The sequence below is a fragment of the Lethenteron reissneri genome, chromosome 26 (genome assembly GCF_015708825.2).
Source record: "Lethenteron reissneri isolate LAM-NWPU_2019-01 chromosome 26, ASM1570882v1, whole genome shotgun sequence".
Classification (NCBI taxonomy): domain Eukaryota; kingdom Metazoa; phylum Chordata; class Hyperoartia; order Petromyzontiformes; family Petromyzontidae; genus Lethenteron; species Lethenteron reissneri.
In genome coordinates this window covers 11104208-11122816 of record NC_083804.1, presented here as the reverse complement: position 1 = coordinate 11122816, position 18609 = coordinate 11104208, and the positions used below count along the sequence as shown (strand labels likewise).

Below are 18609 nucleotides of genomic sequence, written 5' to 3'. Positions count from 1 at the left end.
GAACTTCTTTCGCACCGTACTTAATCAACCGCGTTAATCTGAGGTGCGGGGGAAGAACCCAATGACCTTGCGTTCGAAGCCAGGCCATGGCTAACATCACCGGAAAGTGATATCTGAACCGGTCATGTGGCCCACTTCACCAACCCACACTGACCAGGAGAGGTGAAATATGGTGAAACAACCCCGATGATGGAAACAGCATGGGGAGGCCTTCAACCAGCAGTGGTTTAACATGACGGATCTTCAAAACAACGAAAATCAAGCAACATGCTGTCATTGCATATTTTACACAAGTTTAAGCGGCGATTCATTCCCAGGAATGAGACCCATATTTTACCATTCTGGCCCCGAGTGCAATCACAGTACATGCAGTGGAAACATTAAACTTCTCAAATAACCAAATAAACTCAAGTCAGAGTGATCTGCGGTCAACATCATGTGCACAATTGTTTGGCGGTTATTGACTTTTCATGCCTCACAGGGAGACAACTACAGGTCAATATTATGGAGACTTACTGCACCGACTGCTCTAGTGAATTAAAAAGCCCCTTCTACAGATGAAGGGCACACCCCTTGCTTCTGCATAACAATGCCCCAGCACACAGAGAGATAGTCTCGGATTCCGATTCCGGTAAGGAATGCCACTTCGAGAAACTTCCGCATATGCGGCCTCTCCTCCAGGCAGGGCACACAACGGCCTCCACGTGTTTTCCAAACGGCAGGGAACACCTTTGTGTAGAGAGAGTGTTGTGAGAATGACGAAGAGCTGAAGGAGACTGTAACAGGGGAACCTGAATGGTTATTGAAAAATAATACTATTATCGTTCTTCATTGTGCGTGCAATTTACTTTCGATATGAGTCGTAGATCCGCTTGTACCACGTGCATGCGGCAGGGTGCGGCAGTGGTAACAATCGTGCCTCATAGCAAGAAGGACCTGGGTTCGATTCCCGACTTGGGCACCTTTAGTGTGGAGTGTCTATGTTCTCCCCCTGTTTGCATGGGTTTCCTCCGGTTTCCTCCCATAGCTAAAAATCTAACCTAGAATTGGTATTAGCCAAAACATCCCAATGCTGAACGAGCACCTTCAAATTGCTCGAATTGAGATTACACGCAGCAGCAGCAGCAGCAACATCCCTCCACCCGCAACCACTGCAACAAAATAAAAAAAAACTTGGCAAGACCCTCCTAAAAAAACCCAGCCTAGAGACTCATTTCGGCTTCCCTTGGCAAACAAGAGTCGTGGAAGCATTCAGGAATGACTGTGGGCGGGACCTGCCGATGTTGCCCCTGGCAGCTGAGAGAGGAGGAGGATGAGGTGGTGGGGGCGGATGCGTATGCTTGCTTCGGCATTGTGCAACGGCACTTTTGCAAGGGCGACCACACAGGTGGAACAGGTCGGACGGCGTGAGCAACACACCCAGCTTATAAGAGAGAGAGAGAGAGAGGGGAGGGGGACGCTTGGCTCAGGATTCGGAGAGGGCTTGTTGGCTCAGGATTCGTAGAGGGCTCTCTTCCTTGCCAGCCACACGGTAAAGTCGGCGGTCCCATCTACCTGCGTCTGAGCGGCTTCTTGTATCGCCAAAGTGCCTTACCGCACACGGAGGCCCTCTCGCTCCTCTCGCTCGCTCGCAGCTCAATAATCACCTGCAGCAGTTGCAATTCGCAGGGCTCGTGAGGAAGAAGAAGAAGTCGGCCATGGATGCACCTCCACCTGTCCACACCACTGGCCCCTCACCTGGGGATATCTATGGCCAGGCCTCCATCTCGCCCAACCTCCCGCTCGGTGCGGATCTCTGTCGGAGGCTGTCGGGGATTCTCATCATGCCAGAGCTGGTGGGTAAAGGAGTTGAGGGATCGTGTTTGCGTTTGCACGGGGGGGATGGGGGTGTGCTGCGTGAACGATTCACCTGTATGGGTGTTGTGGCTTCTTCCTGCCCATTTGTGGGGATCATGGTTCGTGTGTTCGCTGCTTTTTGGTTATTGCAATCTGTACGTAACGAGAAGCCTTCACCTGCCTCCCTCGCTCGCTCGCATCACGACGGATGTGATGGTTTTAATGTATTGCACACGGATGTAACGTATGCAATTTAAGAACAAACACTCCCCTTGAACACTTGGTTTTTAAAACGAGGTTCAAATATGCGCATAACTTTTTAAGGGAGTCGTACGATTTATGACATTGATAATATCGCACTGGCAATGAACACTGCTGGGGCAATACCTCGTCAGGAAATTGTCATTCACACCGCGACAGCCGTTACCTTCGCCGCATTGGGTGACCGCGAACAATGTCAACGTTTTTTTTTGTGTGTTCTTTACACGACACGTTTAATGTTCATATAAAATATGATCAAAGTAAAAAAATAACCCATGGTCTTTTTTTTATTCAGTTTTTTCTAAAACCAAAGCATAAAAGTTGCAGCATCCCCAACCAACCCCCCATCTCGTTTACTGTCGTTGAGCAAGGAGTAACCACAAACCACACCCAAGCCTCGTCGTTTAACCCTTTTGCCAGCAATGGAACATGAAAACTGACTTGTTGCTGAAGGTGAAACGGCACACAGTTGGCAGAGGCTTACTTTGGAAATGATGCAAGAAGAAGGGCAATGGGTGAAAACGGTATAAAGATGACTGATGCTCTGTGAGGCTAAGGTGTGGCTTTTTTGTTCACCTTTTGCCTTAATTTAAAGGGGGGTACCTTTTCCCATTTAACCATGGCTATAGATACATGTGAAGCACCGCATTTTCTCGCAAGAAAAGGGCGAAGTTAACTCGAGTGAGCTCCACAGAGCCTCTCTAACGGTTATTTGGCCTACTCTTTCATGCCCACGCTTTGCCTACATATTGCAACTATTTACAAAGCATGTAGACAATGCATATATTATCAGTGTTTTTTTGTTTGCATTCTAACCACAAGCATTGTGGTTAATGCAGACGTGATTCCTTGTAAAATATTTCAGTTTGGTGTTTTAACATCTTAACACCTGTTTTGTTGCCAGAAAAAAGTGGAAAAACCTATTATCATGCGCTTTTTGTTGACAATTTGAGTGTCCTCCTGTTTTGGGTCAACCTTAAATACTGCACACCATAAACAAGGCTATGCATATGGAAATGCATCGCTGATTGTTGGAGAAAACTATTTTCTCTAGGATTGTCATAAAAGCTGGCCTTATACTAAGGATTTCAGATTAGCCAACAAAGCACAGAAACCTTTGAGTATTCTTGTTGTGCTTGGTAACGCTCATGGCAACATTTAAATCTCTGCATATTGCTGTATAGGTGGACAACATTGGCATAGGGTAATGTCTGCATGGGCATCATTGGTGAAATTGACTGCTGTCTGTAATGTTGAACGGTGAGCACTTGCCAGCTAGGCAATGACACAGCATAGGTACATTTTGTAACTTGAAATTATACTGTATATCATTACATCAGTGGTGACTTCATGATCTAAGCCTACGTTAACCATATGCTTAGTGTGTTGAAAAGGCACATACCTGCCCGGGTGTTCCTGTGATTAGATGGTGCTTAACTTGCAATCGTCTGATTTGCGGGTTAAATTCCTGGTTGGGTGTGGACTTAGATCATTATCTATGACCATTAAACAATTGCCAGATAATTCAGTGGTGGTTGTCACTGTCTTATTGAGAAACACCGGCACTTGTCACGATTATGTGGAATTTCCTCCGCTGGCTCAAACGCCACCAAAGGTGATGGTATCGGTATCGTCCGATTGCACGTCAGAACACGGGCACACTTAGGTAAAAAAAAAGTTTGTCTACTCGGAAATACTTTAAATGTATTTTATTAGCCATGACTGATGGAGAGCTTAGTTCAGTTGCAGAAAAAGAGCACTGGTGATCATTTGTTTAATGTCCTTACAAAGTTCATTTCACAACTCGCAGTAGAATCGTTTTTTGGTGCATTTTTAGAGAGGAAGAACACTCTGGAACTCTTTGTTTAGACAAACGGATAAAAACAACTGAGCTATAGAGGGGGACAAAACACCTTTTAGGGTGGCGTGCATTTATCTGGAGTGCAAGGTTCACTTTTAGGAATCCCACTCTAACCCCTACTGTACACTATAGACTTTGCCAACAAGCTGTCTATCAGTAGACTTTGTAAGGCAAATCACCTCGACCATTAACATTATATAATGGTTCCCAACTTGAACACCTGCCTGAGGGTTTGTATGTTCTCCCCTTGTTCGGCATGAGTTGTCTCCAGGTTTGCAATGTTTTTGACCAAAAAAACCCGACGATGTAGCTGATATTTTATTGGCCAAACGTCCTAATGCTGAACAATTACCAACACATAACTCAAGTGGGATTACACGTGACAACATCGCCCCCTTACTGCAAATAAATGTCAGAACCCGACTTAAAATTATATCTTGAGACTCGGTGGGGATTTCCTCGAGAGAACCACACAATGCTCATCAGTGGGTTTTCATGACCCTTGTGAGATACTGACTTCCTGCACTCATCGTATTGACCCCAGAGATGATGGCCTTAGCCGACCTATATCTGTAATATGAACTCTCAAATGAGATGGCCATTGTAGAGGGTTGTCCCGCCTGTTCTGGTGTTCCCAGAATCATTATCTTTTATTTAAGGCCGCTTTGCTGATGAATCTGTAAGTCTTCCCAGGGCGATAGCAATCTCAGTTATTGTCAATTGCATAAGAATACACCACTCAGGATAATGCATTTACACGACATGTAATTATCCCCATTTCTGGTATTGTGAGATATTATTCTGCCCATGATATGTCCAGATTTTTGGTACCCCAAAGGTAGCAACACTTGCGCCCTACCACATTGCCACTGAGCTTGACTACAGAAAGATAAATGCCTTTTGTATAAAATACAGGAAATTGAACTGAGCAACTAGGCATGCATTTTAAATAAAAATAAAGCAATTATTTTAAAGCAGAAAAACATCCATCCACGAGGTATGACAACAAAGTAATAATACGTAACATATCATATAATTTCCTGCTAAACTTTGACCCCATATCGGGAGGAAAGGGTCGTTACCTATAAGATGGGCAGTTCACCAGCATCGAATTTGGCATGCCGGAGTGCTGATGAGATACCGATGTCAAACCCGGTCCAGCGTTTGGTGCTCCAATGCGGCTGAAATGATGCACTCCCGGAAGGCCATGTGGCTGATGGTTTGTGTAATAAATACGAGAGTTGGATATGTGAATTAGGAATGAGGCTTGTGAGAACAGCCTCAGGATGCTTTTAAAATAGAATGAAATTCTCTAAACAGGTGCTAGGGAGTGCCGCTGGTCACCCTCCTAATTGTTTTAACATTTCTCAATTGCAGTAAAGAGCAGGTTGAATGTCAAACCCCGGCGAAATACACGTAAATAAATATATAAATATATTCTCCTTCAATGCCAGTATAAGACGCAATTGTTCAATGAGCACAATCGACTTGAGTTATTTCGCCAATAGATTTCCTGCAAAGATGAAAGGAAAGCTTCCCTTTTAAAGAAAAAGCCTGTTTTGATTTATATTGCATGCTGAAGTACAGTGTGATGTACCTGTCTGACTGGATGAACATTACATTTTCTGTTGTCAATATGGGCTGCGTTCCCATCGGTTGTCAATTATATTTACTCTACAGTTTCTTTCCACCCTCATCCTTAAGCATACATCTGTCTGGCGGTTACAACTACTGTACATCTGTTCAGAAATGTACTGTGCAGGTACAAATCTACAGTGCAATGATATTAGATTGTAATATAAATGATAATTAATGGGTTTACGATTTGAGCTCTCAGCATGGAAATTCAGAGTTTGCCCTCTGCCATAATCAGTTGCATATCTCATCCTCATCATCGGCATTGATCTTTCTCATGCTGGATGAAGGCTATACCCCAAGCCATCGGCTTTTTTGATGACCTTGTGATGCAGCAATAAGCCATCTCCAGTAGCTCCTGCACGAGAGTTAATCTCACCGCTCCTCCGTCAGTCGTGAACATCTTCTCGGCCGCATATCCTCATTTAGCTGCCTGTGCATTGTTAGTTTCAACTAACAGCCATCATCCCTTCTCGCATGTATCCTACTACTATTACTACGACTAATACTATTTGTTATTTTACCAGGTAAGGCCCACCGAGCTTCATAACTATTTTTCAGAATCGCCCTGGCCACACATGATAGCTTAACGAAGTGTCTTATGTGGCAATTTATAGCAGCCAAAAACTCAAAATGTAGAAGGAAACACCAGTGGACCCGGATAAAAATCAAAGCGACCAATGGGAGTACACGCAAACTACAAATATCCAGGCATCAGGGTCAGGATCGAACCCCCACCGCCTCCTGTATACCAGGCGAGGTAGTTAACATCTTGCCATCGTGGTGCCACTTGGAGGCAACAAAACAGCAATGCAATGATTTCCTCATCGCTGATGGAAGGACCCCCCCCACCTGAAGCGAGCTCCAGAGAGCCCTTCTTCACAGCGAATTTTGGCCTCCACTTCCAAGCTGGCCAAATGCTTTGAAAGAGGTACGAGTACCCACACTTTACCCCACCACCAGACATGACCTGCCAAGCAACTGTGGTGTTCCCATTTTATAGTGCAGGGTGGAAAGAGTTGCAGCGATTTAAGAAATCTCCCACAGTCCAGTGCTGCCCATTTTCATAAACTTTCAATACGATGTATAATTTGTATATGTTGTCTTAACCATGTTCTCTTTGTTTTTGTGTAATTCAAAGCATGCACCTCCTCCATGCTTCTTTGCATACTTTTCATGCGTTGGTTCTATTTTCTGACTCATGTTTGTGATGCATATCTGGAGGTACAAATTCCGTGGTTTATTTTAAGATGTATTGGATTTGAATTGCCATTCTCAATGGTTTTGTTTTCATTTTTTCTGCCTCTCCATTTTCATAACAACACTGAGTGGGAACATATGGTCCAACAACCCTCATGGCTGACACGGTGTTGTGGCAAGGCCTTCATGGGTAGAACACAGACTGTAAATAATAGTATTTTTTTAAATAGCAATTGTGCTAACCGCATCAGTTAATGAGATGAAGAAGTCCATTCGGAACTGTCACACCCCAAGCTCTTGATTGGAGAATAAGAATTTGCATTTACAGGTGAGGGTACACAAATGTCCCGGTTACGCAAAGAGCCTTTCACCACATCTCACCCAAGGTGACCAACAGTGGCAGCTGTCCCTGTGGTAGACGGCATGCACAGCACCGGCCTACAAATGGGCATCGGTCTGCCAGGAGGAGGCGATTTTGCTTTGGGGTTTCTTTGTCTGCCCCCCCCCCAAATCAACTAAGTTGGCAAGTTATCTGTAACAGTTGGTCCATGGCTTATTCTTTTTTGAGTAACGTCACAGGATCTTTAACGTCCACCGTGATGGCTAATACTCCTGAATTATCAACCAGAGCGACAGCCGAACTCAATCTGCAAACATCGGCAACGAGAAAAATGGGCTGCTTGCCCAACAGGTTCCTTTTAAGTGTGCCCTTACCTGCAATAGGGATTCTACGCGTTCCCACGTAACCTGCTTATATGTTGGTCGTATGGTAGTCAAACCTAATTGTTTCATTCTCAGAGCTGTAACTTTTTTACATTTTAGTGCAAAACTCGCGTACAGTCATTGTCACCACATGGATTGCAGGAATGCGAGGGGTGGCAACAACTTGGAGACCTTTATCCAGCAGTGCAAAGAGCAAGTCTAATGATCACGGTGTGGTTGACTGGGTTAAGACCATCAACTCGTCACGTGTGATAACCCGGGTTATTCACGGGTGGCTGAAACCACAGATGCAAATGCAGGAGTCTCGGTAGCACCGGCCCGAAGACACCTCATCAAGTCACATTTTTTAAATGGCGTTAGCTTAATTTTTCACTAAAATGGAATAGAACGACGCACGTTTAAGTACAATAAATATTTAAAAATGATGAATGTGCAGGACTTGAGGCGGTTGTGATGCTACTAACTTGGCATTCATTGTGTTTTCTCGCCCTAGATATTCGGAGCTCTGGTGTGGATCATGATTGCGGCCACCAACGTGGTGTATGCCACGCAGCTGGCCCACGGATGGATCTTGTTCGTGTCGGTGACCCTGTGTTTTATTTCACTCGCCCAGTTCATCATATACCTTCTGTCCATCCCCCAGCAGACCTATGCCTGGGTGGCACTGGTGAGTAATGGATTTGGTTCACTTCGTCGTGATTGAGGATCAATGTGTTACATTCCATGCAATTGGTTTTGCCTGCAATTTTGGTGACAGTGGCTTTTGCTTACATTGTATCATCGTTTAGTATTGTTCATACTGCACCTCCCATGCAGTACATCAAAACAATGGGGTGTTTGAGATACATTAGAGACCAAGTACAATGTTCAAAATCAATATCGTATTTGTGATATACACATTAATGAGAATAAACACAATTGAGAGCTAAACCATGCTTGACAATATAGGAATAGCATTTATGACATTTAATGTCTTATTGTTTAAAAGTGTTATAATTAATTAATCATGTAAAATAATAATAATTGCCTTTAGCAGTAAAATAAACATAGCTATAACTCCGATTAATAGCTATGCACTTTAATGCACCGTATAATGGTGGTGAATCTATTGACGCACTGCAACTTCAAGTGGGTGACCTCGAATTTGATTTCCGTCCACAGCTCAGATCGGTGATGAGTGATGTCTGAACTGGTCCTGGGTGTCACCTTGACCGATCCGCTCTGGCCAGTGTGATGAGGCCCTCCCCCAGCCATAGGAGTCGTGGGGGAGTTTGTAAACCAACCTTCGCCACACTGGTCTGAGTTTTCCGCAGTGCCCACTGTGACACCTCGGCCTGCAATGATCCTGCAACATCTTGTTAAGGCTGATTGCCCATCCGAGCACTATTCAGGCTCAACCCTGCTTTTTCTTATTCTTCTGTTGAGGAATGACTGTTTCCTTTACTAGAATTCCCTCGCAGTGCTCTTTCCACTACTCCCTGTCCGTCGTTGCGCCTTTCAATTGAGACGGCTTCCATCCGGTCCAAGGTTTGATGTCCGGCCAGATCGTCGTCTCCCTCTTTCCCAAACACCTTCGAGTCTTCCCTCCATCACCATCCATTGCAGCCAGTCACCGTTAATTCTGGTAACGTGGCTGAAATATTGCAGTTTTCTATATTTGATCTTATCTTGATTCTTTGTCTGATAATGTATCCTTTTCAGGACTTAATTTTATTGTTGCAGGCTCTTCATAATTAATTTAAGATATTCTCCCGAAGGCTTCCATTTAGAAGGCTGCCTGTTTTTAGCGCCCGAGATCTGTTGAAACGAAGCACATTCTGGGTGATTTGGTCATGTCGTTTATGAATTGTATACAGAGATGCATACATACAAGGGGGCACCTGCCAATCGCGCCTGTCTGTATTTAAAATGGCGAAATTGTTTTTATTATGGGTTCGAATGTCACCCTTTTCACATCGACCCCGCACCTCCGATGAGCATGGTTGGCTAAGTACGGTGCGAACGGAGTTCAACATACATACACACGTAATCCTGAAAAAGAAATGTACAGCTCAATAGGTTATTTTTTATTCGGAAAATCAACTTCTGATTCTGAAACTTCTTTATACCCATCCGCAACTGTCAGAATGCATGGCTATAAAAATGTATGTGTTTATATACAAAATTATTATGCTTTATACATTTGAATATGTATGGTAATCTATCTTTTGTGACAAAAAAGCCTACATTTTTATTTAACACTATGGGCTTTTAGATTTTTAAAAGGCCCAATATTTTCATTTAAATATCTTTGTTCCATTGTCGTTATGTATTTTAACATTGAAATCACACTATAAAAATCCCTGATTACAGAAACAACTGAGCAATAGGTAAAAGTGAAAAGGTTGCGATAAGTGAATATCTGAAGAAAATTAGTTGCTCCTCGCACAAATAAATTACTGGATACTGGACAAGAAGTGCACATTTGAACAAAAACTTTACAGCACAGCACTTTAAAAGCAAGCGAAGGTACACAATATTAAGAATACATTACGAGTATAACTGCAACGCTGCTCATAATAACGTTTTTGTGGGTTGTATCGCGTTAGTATGAATGTGTTGGTAACCCACCAAGGTTTGTCACGCAAATAAAACGTTCCAATTAGTTACTACCTCAGCCCACCGGTGTGTTGGAGAGCAAATCCCCAACATTTAGAATTTGAGTAGTACCGTGACGTTTTGCTGGTAATTACATCCAGCAACATCGTGCGATTGTTGCCACAATTCTGGCAACACCGGGTGGTGGGCTGAAGTAGTCATGAATTGACACGTTTATAAATCCTTAATATTAAGTTTGCTTGCTTGCTTACGACCGTGCAAATCTTTCGGTCGTTTTTTAACCCACTTCCCGTGATCCAATCGAGCTGACATTTTCCACACAAACTCGTTGTGCATGACAATTAATGTTCGTGAAAATATTTTTCCAAAATTTTATACTTTTTAGGACAAATATTATATTTAATTACCAATTGCTTAATGGTGCAATGCAATCATCTGACCCATAGGTGGCAGCCATCTCAAGCCAGAGGACGAGAGGACTCTAGCCGCCACGCATATAAAGGATTTATAGTGAAAAACTTTTTTTTACGGGTTATAATTGTTTATTTTTTCCCTACTTGCCCACTCCCACTGGAACAAACTTCCCCTCCACATTAAGCAGCAAGCACGCTCCCTGTCTCGTTTCTGCTCATCCCTCAATACCCACCTCTTCTCCCTGGCTCATCATCCTTCCCTCTCTCCCTAGGTACACCCGTAATTCCCATACCCACCAACCTCTCTCCCCATACCCCATCCCAATTGGCCATATCACTTCCAGCTACCCTCATTGAACCACGCATAACCCTTGTAAAGCGCCTTGGATAAAGGTGCTTTATAATATACTAGCGGGAAGTACCCGGCGTTGCCCAGGCGAAAAATATATTTCAAAAACTTCTCTTAAAAACCTTACATATACATAGATAGTAAGCTATTGTGAAAGCCCGGTGGGCCGTTTGTCTATTTCTCCACCAACAAAATATAAGAGGCTTGCACAAGTCCAAAAAGTGCTAGAAAGTGGGAGGTAAATAGTTGACCTTAAAGGTTTCCCGAAAATTGTCGACCCTCCCCCCTCAAAAAATATTTTTACCCCCACGTAGGTATATATACCTACACACCCTACATACAACAGAGTAAGTAGTATCTACTGATTGTACAGTAGTATCTACTGAGCCAGTAGTAGCTACTGACTGTGTAGTAGTATTTACTTATTGTAGCAGTAATGACTGACCGTAGTAGTATTTACTGACCCTACAGTAGTATCTACCAACTCTACAGTAGTAACGACTAACTGTATAGTAGTATCCACTGACTATAGTAGTAACTACTAACTCTATAGCAGTATCTACTCTATAGTAGTAACTACTAACTCTATAGCAGTATCTACTGACTATAGTAGCTACCGACCATAGTAGTATGTACTGACTGTATAGTAGTATATACTCACTGTATCAGTATTGACTGACTGTAGTGGTATATACTGACTGTTTTAGTATCTACTAACTCTATATAGCAGTATCTACCAACTCGATAGCAGTATCTACTATCACTACAGCAGTGCATACTGTGGTGGTACCTGCTATGATTACAGCAGTGCATACTGTGGTGGTACCTGCTATGATTACAGCAGTGCATACTGTGGTGGTACCTGCTATGATTATAGCAGTGCATAGTGACTATGGTACCTGCTATGATTACAGCAGTGGATACTGACTGTGGTGGCACCTGCTATGATTAGAGCAGTGCATGCTGTGGTGGTATCTGGTTTCATTACACCTGCTCATGATTATTAATGAGGGGGGCTGTTCGATGTGGAGTGACGTCACTTGCTCATGATTATTAGTGAGGGGGGGGGGGAGTACCCCATATTGAGTGACGTCACCCACTCATGATTATTAATGAGGGGTGGGGGGGGGGTGTCCATTTGGAGGATGTCACCTGCTCATGAATATTAATGAGGGGGCTGGTCGATGTGGAGTGACGTCACGAGCGCTAAGGACAGATATTCCTGGGTGATTATTATCAATGTCAAAGACAAAAATTGCACACTGCATTAAACATGGGGGGAAATGCTGTACGTCCTGCTCTGTACATTAGAAGCAAGCAAATATATGCGGGGGGGAATTGAGAATGCAGGAAAACTGCTCCTATCTGCAGTAATATGGTGTACCAATATATCACGGTTCATCTTAACCCGTGGGGTTATCCGTGATTTTATTCTTCTTATCTGTGGGGTAAGAATTTGCAGGTAACCCATGGATAGTAGGTTAGGGGAGTGAAACAAAAATTGCAGCTAATAGGAGTTTTTGTAGATCCTATAGCTGCCGTGGTTAATATTGGTTACGGATAATAAGGCTGAGGATAAGCGTTCTCCTCTACCGTATGTGAAAAGGTCGCATTTGTGGACATCGTTTGCAAATTACGATTACACCATGCACTTACTGATTTGGGGGGAGGAGGGGGGGGGGCATTGACCAGAGCATATAAAAGTCATGTATGCCTCAACGTTTTTTTCTCTTTTATAGGATGCTGCCTACAATTCCATGGCATTTCTGTTGTACTTCAGCGCAGCGGTGCTTCAAGTTTATTTAACAGCAAGCATAGGGCAACTCCCTATATCGCTTTCGCCAAATTTCAGAATGTATCAGCTCAACATCGCCGCAACAGTGAGTAATGTATTTACTTGTGTTTTATTACAATGAGAGGTTGAAGTGTAAATGGTGAGAATGTGAAAAACAAATAATTGTTGAATGATGTCACGAGACACATTGACTCGTTTCAATCAAAAACAAATAAAATTCCTACCTTTTTAGTTCGGTGCTCTTCATACACTAAAGTGTTGTTTTCAAGGCACTGCTGGTTACACACGGTGCGAAATAAGTTCAACATACATACAGAATATAACCCTCTGTGAGTTGCTCATTATTTTGTATTGACTTCACACTGAAGTTGAAACTACATGCACGGTATTGTTTTATATAGTTTTTATTTTATTTTATTATTTCCCTTCTAAGTAACTTTACCGAAAGAACCAAGAATGACGCCATCTGGTCCAACCCATGTGAGACTAGGCTCTAAGGAAAGCTGTCTCGGGTGTGGACCAATCAACTTCAAGGACAGTGCACATTATCAGAGTTATGTTCTTTTGTTTGTATTATGACTGCAGGTATTGCGGTCTATGCAAACATGACTCCTTGTAAAAAGGTGTCAGTTTTGTTGCCAAATAGAAGGGTAAAAAACCAATTATAATATTTTTACTGGCAAATGAGGTTCCCATGGTATTATTGTAATTGTTTTTATTTGCACATACGTATTGTTACAACCTGGCATTGTATAGCCAGAGTGCCATTTTATGGTCGTACCAGTTGACCGAAGTGATCTCCATATTTGTCTGCTCCAGGTGTTCATTTTCATCGTGACCGCCCTTTATGGAGCCAGTTCCTTCATCAGCCTCAAACGGTGGAAGAATCGTCAGCCATAAACAGGACAACATGTGCTCGAGAAGGATTTGTGGACCATCGTCTGCTTCAAAACTGGATGTGCTTTTGTCTTTTTTTTTTATAAATTTTTTAATTGTTGTATACGTAACTACAGTTTTAAATTGTTACAAATTTACTTGTAAAACGTGTAACTTGTTTTTTTTTCCCATTGCCTGTCATTTCTGCATTTCTATCAAGTTTTATGATTACAATTTTAAGGGGTTTTTATTTCATCAAAATTTTCGCTGTCTTTTGCCATAATAGTAAGCTGGCTTGAATCTGTAATGCACAGAGGCTTGCTGAAATCGGTGGTATGTTTCAAATCTACACGTTTATATAGAGGGAGAAGTAATTGGAGTGGAGTGCTGCGTAATTGTTGTGGCATTTTTTGTTGTTCCGCACCAGATAGAGGTTGTCAAGCCAGCATAAATAACTTATGTGTCCTAGATGCCCTTGATGATCAGTGGGTTAAATAACGCACATTTGTTTTACACCGGTAACTCTTTGGAGACCGACCTTCCTGTGTATTGGACCTTACTCTCCTTGCCATCTCCAATGCACTGCATACTCTCAAGTCCTTCCGAAATCTTTATTGAGTGGGATATTTTACCCAAAGTTATCTGGTAAAGTGTTTTTCCAGGGTAGACAGCCCCAATATAGAAGTAACGTGTGATTGATGAAATGGTATATATTTTTTACGATAGCCAAGTCCTTTAATAAACCTCGTGGATTAATTTCATTTCGCTGTATTTAATTTGTTTACTCTGAGTTTAGTTTTACCAAATGCTCGAAATGAACATTTTCCCATTCTAAAACGTATTCATTCTACAGCTCATGTTGATTGCAATTTCCCCTCTTCAGAAACATCGTAGTCCATATAGGAGTTGGAAGAGTTCTAAACAGTGCCGCTATACACGTTTGGTGTACAACGAAGTGCCCGTATTGCAAACTATTTTGACTACCGGTTTAAACATTATTGCAAGTGACACTTGCATTTGTAAATCAGATTAATCTGCCCTGGATATGAATTTTTTTTTATTTACAATGCCAGGGTAGTGCAACTTAGTACAGTACTTGAATGGGAGACTGCTGATCACCAGGTGTTGTAAAGTTGAGCCTCGCTGCTGGGTGGGCCAGGTGGTACAGCAATTGCTTCCTTGAGTCTCTCCATGCGGAGCTCTGAGTGTCGCCCCCTCCTGTACTTGGTGGGTTTTCTCCGAGTTCTGAGTTTGTCCCACAAGAAGCTAAACACTCATTATAGGAATTGGCCAAAGATGTGTCATAAGACCCTCTCTGAAAAAATAAGTGTTTTAATTCAGTAAATCCGAATCAAAATCTTTATTTTAGATTGGAGGAATCTGATGAGCTATGAAGCTGTTTAAAAAAAATAGATTTCCAGTAGGTGTGGGTCAAAAAGTTACAACAAAAAAACAATACAACAACCGATAAGAGTGCAAAGTATAGGAAAGGTAAGCAAGTCCTTAAAAATAAATAAATGAAAAGAAAGCATACGTACAAATTGCTAAAGTATATCAATTGAAGCGTTCATTCCCAGGGTGTACAATGCTTTGTTCATTTTAGTTGCAAGTACATATTTCACTTGCGGGCAAAATCTCCTGTTACATGTTGCATTATTTCTAATTATATGTCAATCTGTTTAACACAGAGGCTTTCGTGACCAATATCATCCATTATAGAAGTTTTTGGGTTAGATCACGTAAATATGTAAATGTGTCGTTAAAACCCACCACCACCCGACACAAGCAACTAGTAAGGGTTGTCACGCAAACAGAACATGCCAATTCGTCACTAGCACAGCACACCGGTGTGTTGGAGAGCCAAGCCACAGCATTTTGTAAATATTTGTCAATCTTCTTGGTTCTTTCGGTAAAGTCGCGTAGAAGGGAAATAATGAAATAATATGAATATAAAACTATAAAAATTCTCACGACGTTTCGACTGCAACACAAGCAATCCTCATCAGGTGTGAAATCCACAGCAAGAAAATTCTTGCTGTGGATTTCACATATTTATATTATTTCATTATTTCCCTTCTACGTGACTTTACCGAAAGAACCAAGAATATGAATCCCTGCAGTCACGAAAGCTTTAAATCAAAGTTTGTCAATCTGTTAATGGGTTGCGGGCTGCCTAGGGCGATGTGGGTCACAGCATCGTTTGACTGCTCTTCACCACGCTGGTGAGTGTGTGTGTGTGTTGGTGAAAAGCCTGTTTTAGCTCCCTCCCACTGGACATGTGATGAATCGAAAATGCATTTTCTACATGCGATTTTTTTTTACTTCTGTCAGATCGATTTGTGATTTGTTCTTGGAAAATGTGTGCCTGTACCATTGTATACACTTGCATATCAATCGTATTTACACTGGTCATACACCGACACAACAGGAGATGTTTTGTTCAAATGGGATATTTTGTGTCTCTTGTCCCCAAATCTTAGTTTTACACAGGATCTGAGTGAATGAATTTGTGTGTTTGTGGTAACAATTGGGACCATACAATACTGTTAATATTGTATACGCACTGCGTAATGGAATGACACCACAATTCTCTTAAGTCCAATTTATAAAATGATTTCACGTTTTTATCAACATGGGCCTGCAGTCAATGCTCTATTGATATCAATTGTTGAGTTGCCCTTATTTTAAAATATTTAGATTATTTTTTCCTTACATAGCATTGTCTTCATTTAAAATGGTAAACAATGTTATTGTGAGACTTAAACATTAATTTGCTGTTGGGTGCTTGAAGCAATGCTGACGATCAAGCCGTTTGTTCCATGTCACAGCTATGCTCTGCTAAAATCGGTGAATTTTAACCAGTATAATGGTTAAAGTCTCTTGAAGAAAGATATCACTTGCCAAGGAACATTGGTTGACATTCAAACACCTCCACAAACGCTGGTCCATAAGTGACGACGCAAAAAGCCCACATTGTTTGGCAATTGCTGACCCCTGGACACCCTGGAAAGTGGGATGTTCTATCTCTCCAAATATGTTTTGGGTAAAATAGTTTAGGACATGAAAAACAAAACCATGGTCTCAAGTCTCATTGTGGGACAACATTCCATCACTGTTCTGTACAAAATTGTGGCTACTTTGTCATATAAGCTCTGGCAGTAAAGTCACCATATTGTGTTATATGTCCTTTATTTTTGCAGTACTTCAGAAAAAATAACCACTTTATCAGCCTTTCAATGTTGTGAAATGTTGTATCCGTTCGGCAGTGCATTGGTAAAGGGCTGTACGTTAATGTAATTGTTTGGTTTAATAGGTGTGTGCACATGTTGTTGATAGGTGGCGCTACAGCCTTGCGTATTTTACAGTCGAGGCAAATGCATTCACAGGTGACAAGCAAGTGATCTATGGCCGTGCAGGTTATTCAACAAACCGCAGTGAATCAACAAACAGCATTGAACAACTTTCATAGGTGTACATTTATCTTACTCAAATGAACGGTCAAATTGTGTTTATGTATAACTGATGCTATAAAATGAATACCACCATTTACAAAACCACAAGTGTGGGTTGGGATCACTGTAAAAAGGAAAATTCACTGATGGTTGTGTGCTCTGGTCATTATCTATAGCAACAATAAAAACAGTTGTTGAAACTGTATTCAGTTATTGTGCTATTCGCGCCATACATTTACATAACTTGCCATGTCTGGCCTGCTGAGTAAAGGGGCAGTATTGCCAACTTGGTGACTTTTGGTACAAGGACCCGATGCAGCTTTCGGAGTTGCGATTCCAGGCTGCCAGCATCCTCTTCCGTGGACCGTTCTCAATAAGAGTTGCAATACTGCACTGCGAGATATCCAAATGGATACTTCACCTTATTGCAAAAACAACACAGTTGTGTGTGCTACCGGTGTGACGTCATCGTTGTTTTTTTAATTGACTTGCTATTTTATGTACGAGTTCACTGAAGCGGTCAACTTGGAAACTTTTATACGAGGGAGTACACACGTTTTCTTTGCCAAATGGTGGGGGGGGGGACACTTTAGAGCATACAGTATTCTCCACCTTATTTTGGTCCCACACATGTGGCTGGCACTTGTGGAAACGCTCGGATACAGTGAATTGCTCGCGTTCGACAGTTTTTTTTCAGACGTGGCTAATGTTCTTAAGATGGTTGTGGGTATTTTGAGGACAACTGTGGCAAAGCGGCTACAAACTTGGCTAGGGACACATCAATACATTTTTCTTTCATAGTTTTAAAAGGATGCAATTCAAGGATTCAAAAATGTGGAATTTGAACGCGCTCGTGCTGTTCAAATAACAATGAGATCAGGCGGCTCTGAGATCGTGGTTTAATTTTGAGGCAGCTGCCTGTGATTAAAATTGATTCTCAAGCGGAGTGGGTTGATGGTCTCGGCCTGGTGACAAATACTTGCACGCATTTCTATAATTAGTTGTGGTTTTGCATTTAATTTGGTGAACTTCCAAGTGAGAATTAAAACGTTTTTTTAAATTAATGGGATAAACGTGTATATTGGCAGAGTCGGTGGGAAATTGCGTCTCTCTCTTCTGTGTAGATTAGGTTACTTGAAGGGACAGCAGAGCTACCTCTGATATCTGCTTCCGTGGGACATTCTCGCATGAAGAGTGGCACTTTCATGCGAGAGATCCGAATGCATATTTAATCTCATGACATCATGTCCGGTAGCACGATGTGGAACAAATATACCCAAAATTATCTGATATTGACATTATAAAAGTGTTCTGCTCTTAAAAGTGCATTTGCAAGAGCAGCCCATTTGACCCATAAATTACCCAGAATGTTTTTACCTTACTTTAAACCCAACACACGGACAGATTTTAAAAATAAGCCCTTTCCCTTTGCAGAAAGCTGAAGTCAAAGGAAAAGTGTATCTCCATACGTAAATGAGCATTTGGTGGTTTACATCTCTGTTGGTGGTCCCGAACCAGTGATGGGAATTCCAGCGATTAAATTGCACATTCAATCTTTGTTGTCCCATCGAGAGCAATGGCTATTGGATAGGAATGTCCTGTTTCGCCAC

The 18609-nt window shown here is 42.0% G+C and overlaps 1 protein-coding gene across 1 annotated transcript; it reads left to right on the top strand.

Annotated features, from left to right (window-relative positions):
* The first annotated feature begins 1366 nt into the window (after nucleotides 1-1366).
* Nucleotides 1367-17199, top strand: LOC133347670 (MAL-like protein). Its single transcript, XM_061560143.1, has 4 exons — nucleotides 1367-1835; nucleotides 8010-8183; nucleotides 12616-12756; nucleotides 13491-17199. Exons 1-4 carry the CDS (start codon nucleotides 1698-1700, stop codon nucleotides 13569-13571), a joined length of 534 nt encoding a protein of 177 aa, XP_061416127.1. The 5' UTR covers nucleotides 1367-1697; the 3' UTR covers nucleotides 13572-17199.
* Nucleotides 17200-18609: the final 1410 nt, after the last annotated feature.